Source organism: Rhamphochromis longiceps, linkage group LG11, assembly GCF_057381845.1.
Source record: "Rhamphochromis longiceps isolate RC_006_pf linkage group LG11, R_longiceps_female_GT1.1, whole genome shotgun sequence".
NCBI lineage: Eukaryota > Metazoa > Chordata > Actinopteri > Cichliformes > Cichlidae > Rhamphochromis > Rhamphochromis longiceps.
In genome coordinates, this window is record NC_140567.1 from 34,053,367 (window position 1) to 34,067,927 (window position 14,561).

General features: G+C 38.5%; 1 protein-coding gene across 1 annotated transcript; it reads right to left on the reverse strand.

Moving 5' to 3' along the window:
- Nucleotides 1-1,521: 1,521 nt before the first annotated feature.
- Nucleotides 1,522-11,897, reverse strand: tmem106ba (transmembrane protein 106Ba). The gene is made up of 8 exons (XM_085423768.1): nucleotides 11,740-11,897; nucleotides 9,386-9,587; nucleotides 8,554-8,617; nucleotides 8,251-8,410; nucleotides 7,854-7,994; nucleotides 6,631-6,680; nucleotides 6,492-6,545; nucleotides 1,522-2,728 (listed from the first exon to the last, which is right to left on the reverse strand). The coding sequence occupies exons 2-8, from the start codon at nucleotides 9,573-9,575 to the stop codon at nucleotides 2,608-2,610; spliced, it is 780 nt and encodes a 259-aa protein (XP_085279894.1). The 5' UTR covers nucleotides 9,576-9,587; nucleotides 11,740-11,897; the 3' UTR covers nucleotides 1,522-2,607.
- Between the last annotated feature and the right edge of the window lie 2,664 nt (nucleotides 11,898-14,561).

The window sequence follows — 14,561 nt, forward strand, 5'->3', positions numbered from 1 at the left end:
AATAAGATTTTCATTGAAACTGGTGATAATGTGTTGAGTCACTTTAAATCAATATAGTCCTGTAGGGAGAAAATAATAGGTTGTCGCTTATTTGCAGAGTGATATCTTCATGTGGTTTATTTGATAATGCACTATATTCAACCTGCTAATCAGCAGTTAGCCTGCGTAACCACCAAAAAAGATAAAGAATAACAACAAAGATGAATGCCATCGTGTTAAAAATCCAAAGGGGAAATCACTCATTTAGTAATAAAGTACCTCCAGAAGCAAAAATAAAAGTACAGTGCTGCCCCACTAACACTCTACTGGCAACAACTAAAGTACAATCAGTAAGCAAAATACATTAGCGATGGGGGCAAGAGGGTTTTTTCTCTGTTGTATGTATTCCAGTGCAGCTCTGGTCTAGACCTGTGACCTGGATCCCGGAGTGGAAGTGAGCTGGTGGTTTAATGACTGCAACAGATGTGAACATACCATGATACACAAGGGGCCTGTGCCTCTCGCTTTAGGAAACAAACAGATGGATAACACCAGAAAGAAGTTTTGAAAGCAGAGAACAAAATTAGGTTCTTTGAAAATAGTAATAAATATTACTATTATCATTAATAAATAGCTTAAACACACACAGCTTTACAACCACATCCTCAATTCTAATTTATTATGAGCATAAATGGAAGTTAATAGATGTTGCTTTATGTGTGTGCGTCAGCTCTGTGGATAGTTGCTGGAGTGAATAGGTTCGTGACAGGATCCCAACAACATTAATGAGTGTGTTTGTGTGGGACACCGTACTAATGCTAAGAGGCAGATAAACAGATTTGGCATGAGGAATATGAAGGACAGTTATGCTAAAGTTTGTCACTGGTCTTCTGCAATATTACTGCAAATTTGCAATCTTATTTCCAAATTTCATCTCTGAGTTTCAGTAGGAATGCACAGACAATGTCAAAGAGAAAACGTTATTTGGAGACATGTGCTCGTGAACTAGATCAGAATATGGGACACTATTTCATTTTGTGAGAAGAAAGAACAAGTTCCAGATAAAAGTACAGTATCTGGTCACCCTACAATAGCTGCAGCCCCCTGGTGGGTTGTGAGGATACTGCAGGTGTAGTTCTTTTGGTGTAATACAATAAAACCCTGTTATCCTCAATAAAAGGAAGATGTTTATGTCGGGTACATTTTCTAGACAAAATCATTTATGGACAACTAATTTATGATCAGATGAAATTTGTTTTCGCACATTTGTAAGAAACCTGCAAATTTTATCTCCTATTCATTGCTCAAACATCTGCATCCAGTCCACTGAAATGGACTGGATGCAGATGTTTGAAAACATGAAGACCTACTTTTTCTTGTCTTTTAAACGTCCAGTTTCAAGTATTAATGTGCAGTAATAACAATGGAGTAATGAAAAGGTAAGAATTTGGAGGCCTTCATACTTCAGCTGAGTGAGACATTTGGCACCACTCTGTGTGTACACAGTATATTAGAAGCACACCAAGAAAACACAAGAAACGCTCAAAATGAATAGATTTTATTGTCACCGGCATGCATGAAAAACACAAAACCACTGTTTAGATGTTAGAAAATAGCTGGGAAACTTTCACATTTATGGAATATTACGAACAGTTTGATTTCGGTTTACTTTCTTCAAAATGACGTGTAGAAATGTGGAGATTTTGCAGCGATTTAAACTGTGAAACTTTGCATGTTGATTTAAGAAATTATATTTATGTGATCAAAACAGCAAATTACACCATGGCCCACAAAAATAGGATTAATTTAAATTTTTAAAAAAAGGTGACATTTGTATGAATAAGCCTATGACATAAAAATATTATTATAAGTTATTTTCTTATCAAGTGAAAAATGTATTTTATTTTTCAGTAAAATATGCTCATTAAGGTCTTCAGAGTAGTCACGCGTCGCTTTTAACCTGATGATTAACAGAGTTACACACACACACCGCACAAAAACTAAAAGTTTAGAATAAATCAGTGATGACGTGAGTCTGCTGTACTGCTCTACACACTAACAAAATTCATGAAACAAAAAGAGAGAGGCTGTTTGTAGAAAGGAGTCAAATAAGAGCAGAAAGGAATGATTAGGAACACCTCAGTAGTTCTACTTTCAAAAGTCAATTCTCTCTCACACGTTTTAGAAACGATTTCATAAAGTGGTGTAGAATGAGAGGGGCTGTGAGCAGCTTTCCCCTTCTATTTAAGCAATATTGACATTACCTTCTCTTCAAAAGGTCCAGCTAAAGTGCATCGTAAGTAAAGCTATTGCTTCCAGTATTTCAAATACAGAGGAGGAGTGATACTGAATATTGAATAATGTGCTCTGTTTTTACCAGCCTGGAAAAACTACAAACCTCTCGTCTATGGGCCATGAGGAGGATTTACAGGTCTGGTTCACGAGGGATAAACCATCGTTTGGTGGTTTTATTGCAAAACGTCTATTCTAAACATCATGTTTGTCCTCTAAACAGAATAAACTATTCAGGACTTAAAAACTGATGAGCCACTACGACTAAATTAAAAGCAAAGATGTTTTGTATGGAGGTCAACAGCAGTATCTGATGCCTAAGCTCTTTTGCTTCCCTTATTGGTAGACCTGCACATGCCCGTGCAACGAGGTGGTGTTCCCCCCACAGTCCACATACTGGTACATCTCCTGGGAGACCTGCTCCGTGTGGCCAAAGTAAGACGTTGTCACCATCACCCTGAAAAGCAAACAAGAGTCAAACATGATCAAAGTGCAAGAGATCAGTGGAAATAGTTGTGCAGCAGTCTGATATCACTGCTATCATTATTTGCTGTTGAAAGTACTGTAGCTCAGAACTTACACCAGTGCATTTCCTCCATCTATAGATCTATCACACCTAGACTCAACATCTTGTTCTGGCCTAAGCTCTAAATAAATTCTGTGCAGCGTTCTTGTGAATTGAAGTGGAATAAACCTCTATGTTATTCTATGTGGCATATCAAGTCTTCTCTGCACAGAGCAGTTTTTCATAGTTATTCGAAAATTAAAGAAAGGGGAAACATTATCATATGAAGCGTCCATGAAGAGCTTACAATTTCTGATTAAAAGTTAACTATCACAGCCATGTACCTATAAACAGCTAAAAAGATTAAATATCTTGAAAATAGTAACAAATCTGATCAATCTGGATTCAGCACAGTAAAAATCAATAAGAAACAACACATTTTATCTTCAAAACAAACAACTTCTGAAGTTGACTTTTTGACTGCTGGGTTTGGACAGCTTATTGTTCTGATCCTCACTTGAGGGGTAGACTACAAACAAAATTCAACACAGCCAGGCTTTCTTTATGCTAGCTGTCCTAACAAAACCCCAAACCTCAGTTGGAGATAACTGTTATCACAGTTAAGAACAGGGTTTATCAGCTTCCTCTATCAGGCAGGGGTATATGCATCAGGCTCTGTGCGTGCTCAAACCAAACTGGGCATTTTGCAAGTCATGTGACTCTTCTTCTGCATGAAAGAATCATAATAGGTGCTGTCTACTCCAATCAGAAGCATTATCAACTGATGATGATGATGATAAAATTGTGATTAAGAAGATAAAAAACATTACAGCAAAATGCATCACTGCAAATAAAACAAAAAAAAATTATATAATGTTGCAGAAAATCATTAATCTGGTGGTTTCGTGCACAGAGTAGTCCAAAACATTTGAATTCAAGTTATTTTATCTCTGAGCACGCTCTCTGTGCTGCTGTTTAGCTGCTCTGAAACTGTAAACTGGATCCATTTTAACATTAAAACTAAATTAAAATTGCTGCACTTTGTCAGCAGATCAAAGTGAAAACTATTTTATGGATTGAACAGGTATTCCTGCTGTCTGTTCTTGTAGCGTCCAGCAGTGTAAAGGAGACTAAGCAGTAGATTAGAATCAAGTACAACAAGGTTTATACAATTTCTGCATAACAAAATAAATCAGTATACATTTCAGGTGCTTCAGTGGTTTAAGCGGTGGTACGGCTTAACGACTTGGACATATAAAACATATTCCCCCAGTAGATAATCTAGATAACATTTAATACATGCTGTAAATAAAAGAATCAGTGAAACCATGAAACATAATCTGATCAGAAGCAGGTTATCTGTTCAGTCTAAGTTACCACAGTGACTTAGTCAGATAAAAAGAAATCCACTTTTATGACACAGAAACCTTTAGCCTGGACCTGCTCACTAAGTCATTAATCTGGCTTCATAGTGCAGGCCTCAGGTCTATGTTATTCTGCATTTACTACAACATGCATCAGCAGCAGGAGATCTGAGATAGCATGGAGCAAAGTGTCAGCAGTTAGCTACACCAACAGCCAACCACAGCTTTTCAGGTGAGTCATGCTGAAAAGCTCAGATAACACCCTGTTGACTTCTCTTTCTTGCTCTTATTACAGTCAAAAACTGGTTGGGAGGCTTTCCTTGTACTTATAACATCACAAAATCGACTCCTAGGAATATGACTTCACAGCTATCAGTTCCACTCCTCACTTGACAAGTTTGCATGATAGTAAGAAAAGTCTCATTGAGAGCAGGCAAAGGAGAAACTAGAATAAACAGTAGTTGTGAAGAGTCGCACAGTGAGCTGAAAAGAGATTGGTGCAAACAATGAAAACAGTGACCCCCCCTTCGCCTGTATTTGCTTTGGTCTCACTGGGATTTTTTAATTTTACTAAGAAATGCCAATCAACTAAATTTACATTCTTGGATTTATTACATTTTATTTAAACAAAACAGTGAAGCAAAGCCTGACATTGTCTTATGTAAAAAATTAACTTCCAGTCTGATCCTCAGAGTGACTGTGAAAACAGATCATTCATTTAACATTAGTATCAGATGAGTACTTGACATTGAAAAATGCATGAAGCCAACAGATCTGTGTCGTATCAGAGCTGGGAAAAGTTGCATTGGTGCATCGTTAGAAAGCTGTAGTTGCTGCCAAGGTGTCGCAAATCTTGCAAATAAAGCTGATAAGAGCCCTGCTTCCTCTGCACGTTTAGACTGTAGTTTCATGGATTTTAAAATTTCCTAGAGGTAAAACTTAAATTAGTCCATCTGAAAATCTGGTATTGCCAAAAGCTTTATAAATTTTTTTATTGACATTACCTCATTGGCCTGACATTTATAATAATGTGATCAATGAGGTTAGCAGCCTCATGGAGCTGTAGAAACACTCGCAGGTGTACGGGAGTGCTACAGAACAGTGCTGCTTTTAGCTTAAGACATTTCTGCCAGACTGCAGCAAGACGCAAGCTTTTTTCCCCCTGCATGTCACTGCATGGTATTAATATAATTACTTATTTGCTTGGTATGCTTGTCTGTTTAAATAGCAGAAGTGATTATCAAACCAGTTTTAACATCCACTTGCTTCCTAATTTTTTGAAGAGAGTCAATTACTAGTGCAAGCAAATAATTTCTCACAAAGACACGGCATCATTTTCATACTGTCAGCTGTGAGCGGCAGTGTCCTAACACTGAAGTGTGTGTGTGTGTGTGTGTGTGTGTGTGTGGGGGGGGGGGGGGGGGATTGAATAACTTTGCTCATCATTACTTCTGTCAGAACTGACTTTTTAAAGAAAATCTATTCTTGGACTCTTTTAGAGTCATTCTGCATTCTTCACACTTGGGGGTGGGGGCGTTATTTAGCTTATACTGAACTTCTGCCTTAGGCTGTTGTAGCACCCGACTCTTTAAGATCACCCTTTTCTTGTAACTGGCTGCAAACGCAGAAAAAGAAAAAAAAAATACAGTATTAGTGACATCTTCCCTCACTAACATAAGAAAATCTGTCTGAAACTGACCCATCCCCCATTTTTACAAGTGTATACGACATAATATAATTTTCTCTTATGTATACTATAGTTATTCTTATAAATCCAACTGTTTGATTCATCTTCCTAAAATATTCAAGACAGACTGAAGGGATTTTAAAAATAAAAGTCTTTTTAGAGGCAAATGAATACACTCAATTGCAACAAGACACTCGATTAGATAGTCACAACTGACCTTTATTGTATCATGGTCCAGATATAAAACCACTGAAAGGCTACATTAGGTTTTAGGATATTGGCTGCTTTTCTCATCCTCATTTTTACTGGCATTCATCAGTGCAATGATACTGATGATACTTTGCTAGAGACCAGCGGTTTGCCTTCCCCGACATTCGATTCAGAGAATTAATTAGGAGAAATGTTAACTGCTAAATTTACAGTCTGCTTCCAAGTCAGATTTGACGTGTAAATGAGCAAAGCACCCAAAGGCCCGGGGCTTCTGCTGATCTGAACAGTGCCCCACAGCAGAAGGCTGTTTGCTCTGGGCAGATCTTCAGTGTGTGTGGGTGTGTGGGTGAAGTTATGCAAGTGTGGAGGAGGGAGCTGAGAGTAAAGACTGATGCTCAGCTGAGCACAGTATCAGACATAAAAAGAAAAATATTCAATATCTTGTCATACTTACTGCATCATGACCACTATGTTGTGAACTTTAATTGTTGGTAAGGTGCAGTAGTCACTGAAAGAGAGACAAGTAAGATTAAACATGATACTGATCTGAGTGTAAAATGCCTTATTAATAGGACTTCAAATAAGATACTCACAACATGTAACTCAATTCATCAGCGATGATGGTGGGGACCATGTAATCAATCTGTAAACACAATTCAGAGAGAAAAGATATTAGATTTGAAAATCCATTTTCTGCCACTTATCCAGCGGGGGGCTGGGGCCTATCCCAGCTGTTACAGAGGAAAACCAGCGTGCACCCCGGACAGGTCGCCAGTCTATCGCAGAGCTAACACAGAGATAACATTCACGCTCACACTCACAACTATGGCTAATTTAGACTTGCCTGTCAACCTAAACCTATGCATGTTTTTGGACTGTGAGAGGAAGCTACAGCATCTGGAGAGAAACCACACGAGCACAGAGAGAGCATGCAAACTGCACACAGAAAAGCCGCAGCTGGACACGTTTCAAATTCACTAGCAAAATAAAGAAAGTCAAGAAAAAAACAAAAACAAACAGAAACTGCGAGGGATACTTTGTACTCAGTTGTACATTTTTAGGGCTCACTGAGCCAAGTGATCAAGACAATCTCCAAACTACACTGCAACATTATAATACTGACACTGGGGTGCAGAAAAATGGTAACCTCCTACATGGCCTGCTATGGTATATCTATCAGAACACCAATGCTGTAGTGATTTTAATGATTTAGCCTTCCCCCCCCCTTTTTAAAAAAAATGTATTTTCTACCATAACTAACAAACCAGTAATGTGTGAAATGGTTTTGGTGAATTGTATATTTTTGAAGCATCTTCCAGAGCTGAACTTTGTAGATGACCTCTGCACACTCATCTCACACAAAGGCCTTTACTTTATTTCCCCATGTTTTTAAAGCCTCACCCTGTACTGTGTTTTCACAGTAAGAAGGTGCTGCAGTAGTACAATAGGAATGACATAGTGAACTGACGCCTTTAGCATCAACCTGGTCTTAGATGCACACATACACCTCGAATTAGCTTGTGGGTTGCCAAGTTGTGGTAAGTGGAAATTGTATGTAAGATATTTATGAGTGTTTGTGTATGTAGGCTGTTTCATAGAACCTGGAAAATTCAGAAAAACACACAAAGCCGACTGATGCACAAATTCCATTTATGCATAATAAAGTTTGAGGTTAGTGCAAATCATGTGAGTTTCCTGAGAGAAAAACGCATCATATTTGATTCAAGAGGATTTCAACATTTAGGAGAACCCAGATTTTATCGGAGAAAATATGTGAGAAAAGTGGTCTAAACACAGAAAACATATATCAACCTACCTGCTGTTCATCCAGTGGTATGATCACTGTGCTGTTGCTAAGCCTGGCCTTCCCTATCACCGTCTTGGAGAACTGCACTTGGGCTGTGATGTTGGTCACAGTTATGGCATAGTAGTTATTGTTGGTGATGTTCAGTGTGTTCTAGAGAAAAGAAGGTAGTTAATATGGCAAACTTGTTAGCAAACATTATTGATTTAGAGCTGTCCTTGGTCATTGCCTGTCTAAGCATGCTAGCATCAATTTAAATATTTTTAAAAAATGCGTAATTCAAAATTAAGAATTAAACCATGCAGCATTCTACTGATGCAATACTATCAGTAAATTCAGTTAGATTATTAATTACGTTTTATTTTGTATATATTTTATGTATCATTTATTATAAAGTGCTCACACTTACTGTAAGGTTGAGATAGACAATTCGTTTGTCATGGTCATAGGAGACATAGGCAGACTTCACTCCCACATAGGAGACATCAATGGAGCGAGGGAATAGGAAGAAAACTGCCAGGCCAGACAGCAGCAGGCACAGAGCGACTGATATTGTGACATACAGCTTTCTGCAGGAGATTGAAAGGAGAAGTCAAAAGCTGAAACAGCTGTTGGCTTCAAAGTCTGTTGTGCTGCTGTGTGTTCATTTAGTTTCATCACACGCACAGCTAAGGCAGCTAATTTATAAAAAGAGCACACAATGCAGACTTACGTCCTGCTTGGTCTGAGCCTTTGGTCGCTGTATGGAATCAGAGCCACAAGCTGATTCTCTTGACCTGTTGAATGAGTTTAAAAAAAAAAGTGTAACTGCTGGAATCGATTTCGCATCACTGCTTTAAAACTACATCCAAAGAAGAATCTTCGCCTAGTTTATTTTTCTCACTTAAAATTGCAATTTTCAGGTCTTAACTCGATTTCTAATGGTGGCACCTAAGTAATTAAACCACCTCTTTGAAGTAGGGCATATCAAATGGGAGACAACTTGATAATATCAATAAACTAATTTAGATCAGTATATTCCTCTTGATCCAGAAAACTTGGCCTTGGCAGAAATGTGCAGTCCTGAGTTCCAGATCTGGTTTTAAGTATGAGTGATAAGCAAGTGCAGGCCAAGCCAGTTTTAATAGTTGCCAAGAAAAGAACTGTGGTCTTAAGAACATAACTACGACTTTAAGTTATAACTTTCGACTTTAAGTTATAACAGTTTTTGTAAGCAATATTTCCGTTTTTGTCCTTGCTTTTCTTACTGGTTGGAAATTGAGGTGACATGTGGAAAAGGGTGATGCAAATGCAAGCAACACTTGCATGAAAATGTGCAAGCAGTTGGATTGCATGTTTCCTTATAATGCAGAGTTGTCAGTCAAACTTGATAAAACCAAATGCATACAGCATTCATTAAGCCATTACTAAAGGTTTATAATAAATTGGGATGGTATTCTTGTAAATTTCAACTTGATTCATGGGTATTTTGTACAGATGGGTACTTTAATATCTCTGCTTTTAAAAAACTCTTAACAGTTAAACATTTAACAGCTAAGCTTTACCACGAGGGATTCTGCCAGTGCCCTGGCATGTGGGGCAGGTAACGCTGTCCCGTCCAGTGAACTCCACATAGGGGAACTGAGACACATCTCCATTCTTTCCATCCTCTTCTGTGTGACTCCCCCCATACTCCGTCAGAGCATCTTGACTCTCGTCTTTTTGCTTAGCTAAGAGTGACTGGGTCTTGCCCATAGCTGCAGCTGTCTGTAATCAGCAGAAAAAAAAGAACATACAGAGAGAGGAACTTCTGCACAAGTTCAGCACGCCATGCTGACTAACCACATGCCAGAGAGCCATTTGGATGTAAAATTAGATCTGGATGTATCCCAGTAAACACTTCCCAGGGAAACAAACTTCATCACAAAAGTCTTTTGTAAATCTGTTGGAATTCAAACATAGACTCTATTCTTCTCTATTTTTCAATGTTGTATAAAATACATTTAACTAACACATTTGTAAGTTAAATATTTAGACCACTCTCATGGCAAAATGTGACAGGAATGAAACAGTAATTGAATTGCTCATGGTCACGCAGACAAACTGTCACATTCTTTTCTCCACCGTCAGTACGACTTTACTGTCACAGTGACAGAGTAACAGAGTTTTAAAAGAAGCGGGAACTGCTGTATTTTAACTCAAACCAGTCTTTTTCCTAAATCTAATGAGTAGTTTTTAAAACCCAACCCTAAATGAGTACTTTCTAATAGATACTGATACATAGATAATAATCCAATCAAATTGATACAACAAGTCTTTCCTGTCGGGGGAGGAGGGAACGGGAGTTGGTGCAAACTATGGTGTCTAGCACCTACCTCTCCAACCTCTAAATACTGACCTACTTGCTCTTTTTAAAGTATAAAATATTAACTTGTATAGACTGAAACAAACTTAGTACATGAGACCGTTGAGAGAGTAAATTGCCTCAAGTTATGCTTGATTTGGACTACAGTGAGAAATCTATGATGTAACTGGAAACCCCTATTAATTGCTCTACCTATTTCCTATTTCTCCAACAAAATATGAAGAAGTGATGGGCAAATTAACTTTTGCATAGTACTACAGCTTTACATTCATAGAATGCCATAACTAGGAATTAATAGTCATAATTCAGACATAACTTGAGGACTCATAAATATGCTTTGCTGTGTGATGTGTTTCTTCAAGGTTATAAATATGTGAGCAATCTGTTTTTTTAATGATATTATTGCTTTAAGACTGCTTTGTCAAATCAATCTGACTCTAATGACTAGCAGACGTGTTCACTGAACAGGAAAAATCTGCTCCATATTTTCCAAAGTACATTTACTGCAGTGTGAGGCATTTTTAGGGCTGTGCTCATTTAAAACAGATGCTGCTGGGCACTGGTACCGGTGCATTTTATTTTTTCCCAGTACAACCAGTTTCAAATTGTCCAGCTCTCTTAGGTTATTTGCTCATTTTAGCAGTGCTGGCATGGCTTTCTGACTATGTATTGTCAAAACAATGGCATCCAGTGGGGGCTTTGGACATGCAAGTCACACACTTGCTATCTGCCTGCTCTGTGTCTCTGTATTGTGTTCGGTCTCACTGATGATAAAATAGTTGGAATTTAGGCCCATGTGTTTCTCTGGTATTTAAAACACTACTTACTCAGCAGTTGTAAATAATAATGTAATGTAAATAAGCACAGTGCCATATTCAAGTATAATAATATAAGAAAACGTGTTATATAAAGTGGTTAATATTGGTCTGTCATACACTAATATCAAAGAACTGCTGAAGTATTAATACGCCAGCTATAGTTTCAAATATACTAAGATTTCATGTGAGTACACTTAAGTAAATGACCAGTAACTGGCAGTTCTGCCTGAACTAATATCCTCATAGTAAAGAACTCTAGGTATTTGTTTTAAACCGTAAAGTAGGCCGGTGTTTCTCAACACGTATAGCACCGTCATGTTTGAGTTGCCTTTTTCCACACCGTTGGATATTCACGCTGTTTCATCTGAGGGTTGCTCAACATAAAACTATAAAGAAATGCTCCAGACTCACCCAGGCTGTTGTCTACATACACGACACACAGCAAAGGCCGCCATGCTGTTACTGCTACTGCTGAGCTGCTAAGGCTAGCCGAGGACACACAGTACCGGCCGGTGGAAAGCGGCTTTTACGCCTTTATTTTTACAAACAATAGGCACATTTAGCTTATACATTTTTTTAAAAATGTAAACACACTCTGAAAACCCGTATTCTGCGTCGACTGTAGGCTGCCAAACGTAATTCAGACATTTAATTAAAACCGGATCGACGGTTCGCCAGTCGTCGAAGTCGTTAAATATCCAACAGACGTTCGTTTAACATTCCGCTAACCGCTTACCTGATGTGTGTTTTAGTCTGTTTTACTTGCCATCCGGTGTATCTCCGTTGTTTGTTGTGGTTCACTCGCCAGCGGAGAAATAACGCCAGGAACGCCCCCCGCTCTTCTCATTGGGCAAGCCGATGATGGTGGATTTATCCGTCTGCACTGTTGTGTTCAAACAAACGGGATGCTGGAGGTGAAGCTGCACTGGGCCACACCCAGTCATTACTCAAATAACACATGTTTGTTCTTTGTGTAATGCTATGAACTATGAACTGCCTTTGTTCAGGTCATTATACCAGAAGAAGTCTTCTGGTATACTGCTGCAGCAACAGCAGTTACTTCCACAATTAGTGACAAAAATGTCAGTTACAACGCATAAACTGCGCCCCCTGGTAGGACGTGAAGATACTGCAACTTACTGTGAAAAGTTGCAAAAAACATTTTAGTTGAGATTTAATAGTCGTTACCATCGCTGTACAATATTTAAATAAAAAACAACAACAATAACAATAAAACAAAATCCCTGAAATTTAAAAAACAAACAAACCAAAAAACATTTTATATTTATTTTCTGACTTGTTTACCATCATGTCGCTGGCCACTTCAGTAGTTACACCTTGCTAGTACTGCGTTGGGACCTTTTTTGCCTTAATAACTGCCTCTATTATTTGTGGCATAGATTGACATGGTATAATCAATGCTTAGTTGGCACTAACAGGCCCAAAGCATGCCAAGAAAGTATCCCCCACACATTTACACCACCACCAGCAGCCTGAATCGTGCAGAATGGATCTATTCTTTCATCCTGTTTACCCCAAATTTTGACCGTTCCATGAGTCATCAGACCCGACTACTTTTTGGTTGTGCCGTTTTAGTGAGTCTGTGAATTGTAAGCTCACTGTTCTGTTCTGTTCTGACAAGCTGCTGCTGTAATCTGTAATCTGCTTCAATGTTTGACATATTTTACATGCTATGCATACCTCAGTTGTAACGAGTGGTTATTTGAGTTGCTCTTGCCTGCCTGCAGGTCAAAGCAGCCTGGTCATTCTTACCGGGCCTTTGATATCAATAAAGCATTTCCAACCAGAGAACTGCTGCTCACTGGATATTTTTAATTTGTTTGAACCATCCTCTGTAAACCCTGTCATAGTCTGGGTAAGCTTCCGGTACCTTTCCATTGTTGTTGTTATGACTGCAGAATCCGCCCTGGGGCGGAGCCCTCATCGTCTCACCTGTGCAACTCACCTGACCCCGTTTCTCAGTGATAAGCGAGACGGTATTTAAGACTAGCGTCACCATCTCTTCTCCTCCAGCTCGTCAACTAACTCTTTGTGCCTGCAGTGTTCTCGGCACGTCACCATCCCACTCCTCAGCCACTCGCATTCTCTGGACACTGGTCTCGATTACAGGATTCACGCACCTCCGCTCAGGAATAACTCCCCTTTGCACACGCAAGCTTGTCCTCCTGCCACCGTCTGTCTCCAAGTAAGCCACTCTGACCCAGTAATCTCCAAGATTCCAGCTTCTTCTGTTTCCCTGCTAATTGTATTCTCATTTGTTCAGTTTCGCCACGCCATGCATACTTTCCTCGTGTTTCAAGTTTATCCCCGTGTTAATAATAAGGCTTGTGAGAATCAATTTGCTGTCTCCGTGTCTGTTCTGCACTTGGGTCCACATCCAAGTACTGCCCTACAGGCCCCCTGGACAAACCCAAGAGAGCTGTTTAGGAAAATCAGTGGATCAGCAGTTTCCGAAACTCAGACCATCTGGCACCAACAACAACAATGCCCCAATCAAAGTCACTTATATCACCTGTGATTGTGATGTTCAGTTTGAATTTCAACAGGTCCTCTTGATTGTGTCTGTATGTGTTATGCATCAAGTGGCTAAGTGTTGCATCTCATTAGATACTTGCATTAACAAGCACTCGAACAGATGTGTTCTATTAATGAAGAATTCACTTCAACAAATAAATAGTCAAACATTTTCCAGCAAGATAAAAATGTTATTTTAAATAAATCAACACCCCTGAGTCATTCTTACTGCCAACCTTAAAGCACAGGGTGAGGAGGAGTGGTAGCAGTTTTTCACCAGCTTTTTTTTTTAATTTATTTTTTTAAAGTAATAAACCAAGGATCTAGATAGTCATAGCCAAGCCTGCACACCCTAACTCTCTCTCAAAAAACAGTTGTTCAGTTTAATTCAGCACCAAATTAGCAATCACCTCAAGTCACTTTATATTATAAGGAAGAGATCCTACAAGAATACATGTTGTTTTTATCTGTCATCCTTACTCAGAGTTTGTCTTCTCTTTTTATCTGATTCATTACTCAGTTCCGATGAAATAATTACAGTGGGTGATTTTAACATTCACATAGATGTTGAAAATAACAGCCTTAACACTGTAATCAATTCATTATTAGATTCAATTGGCTTTTCTCAAGATGTAAATGAGCCCACCCACCACTTTTCCCCCAGAAAACCGTCTTTTGTCTGAACATTTCTTAATAACATTTAATTTTAAAATAATAGATTACATAGCAGTGGGGGAAAAGATGCTTTTCTGAATAGAAGAATAGAATAGAATCATCCTTTAATTGTCCCACAAGGGGAAATTTGGGTGTAACAGCAGCAAGAAAGACACATATACAAACAAACTACACAATTTTTACATATTTATTTTATTTATTTATTTATTTTTACATATGAAAGGGCTGTAACAAAATTTACAGAAGCGCTAACCACATAATATGAATACCTCTGTTAACACTGTTAGAAATCTTGAAGTCATTTTTGACCAGGATGTGTCCTTCAAAGTGCATATTAAACAAAAATGT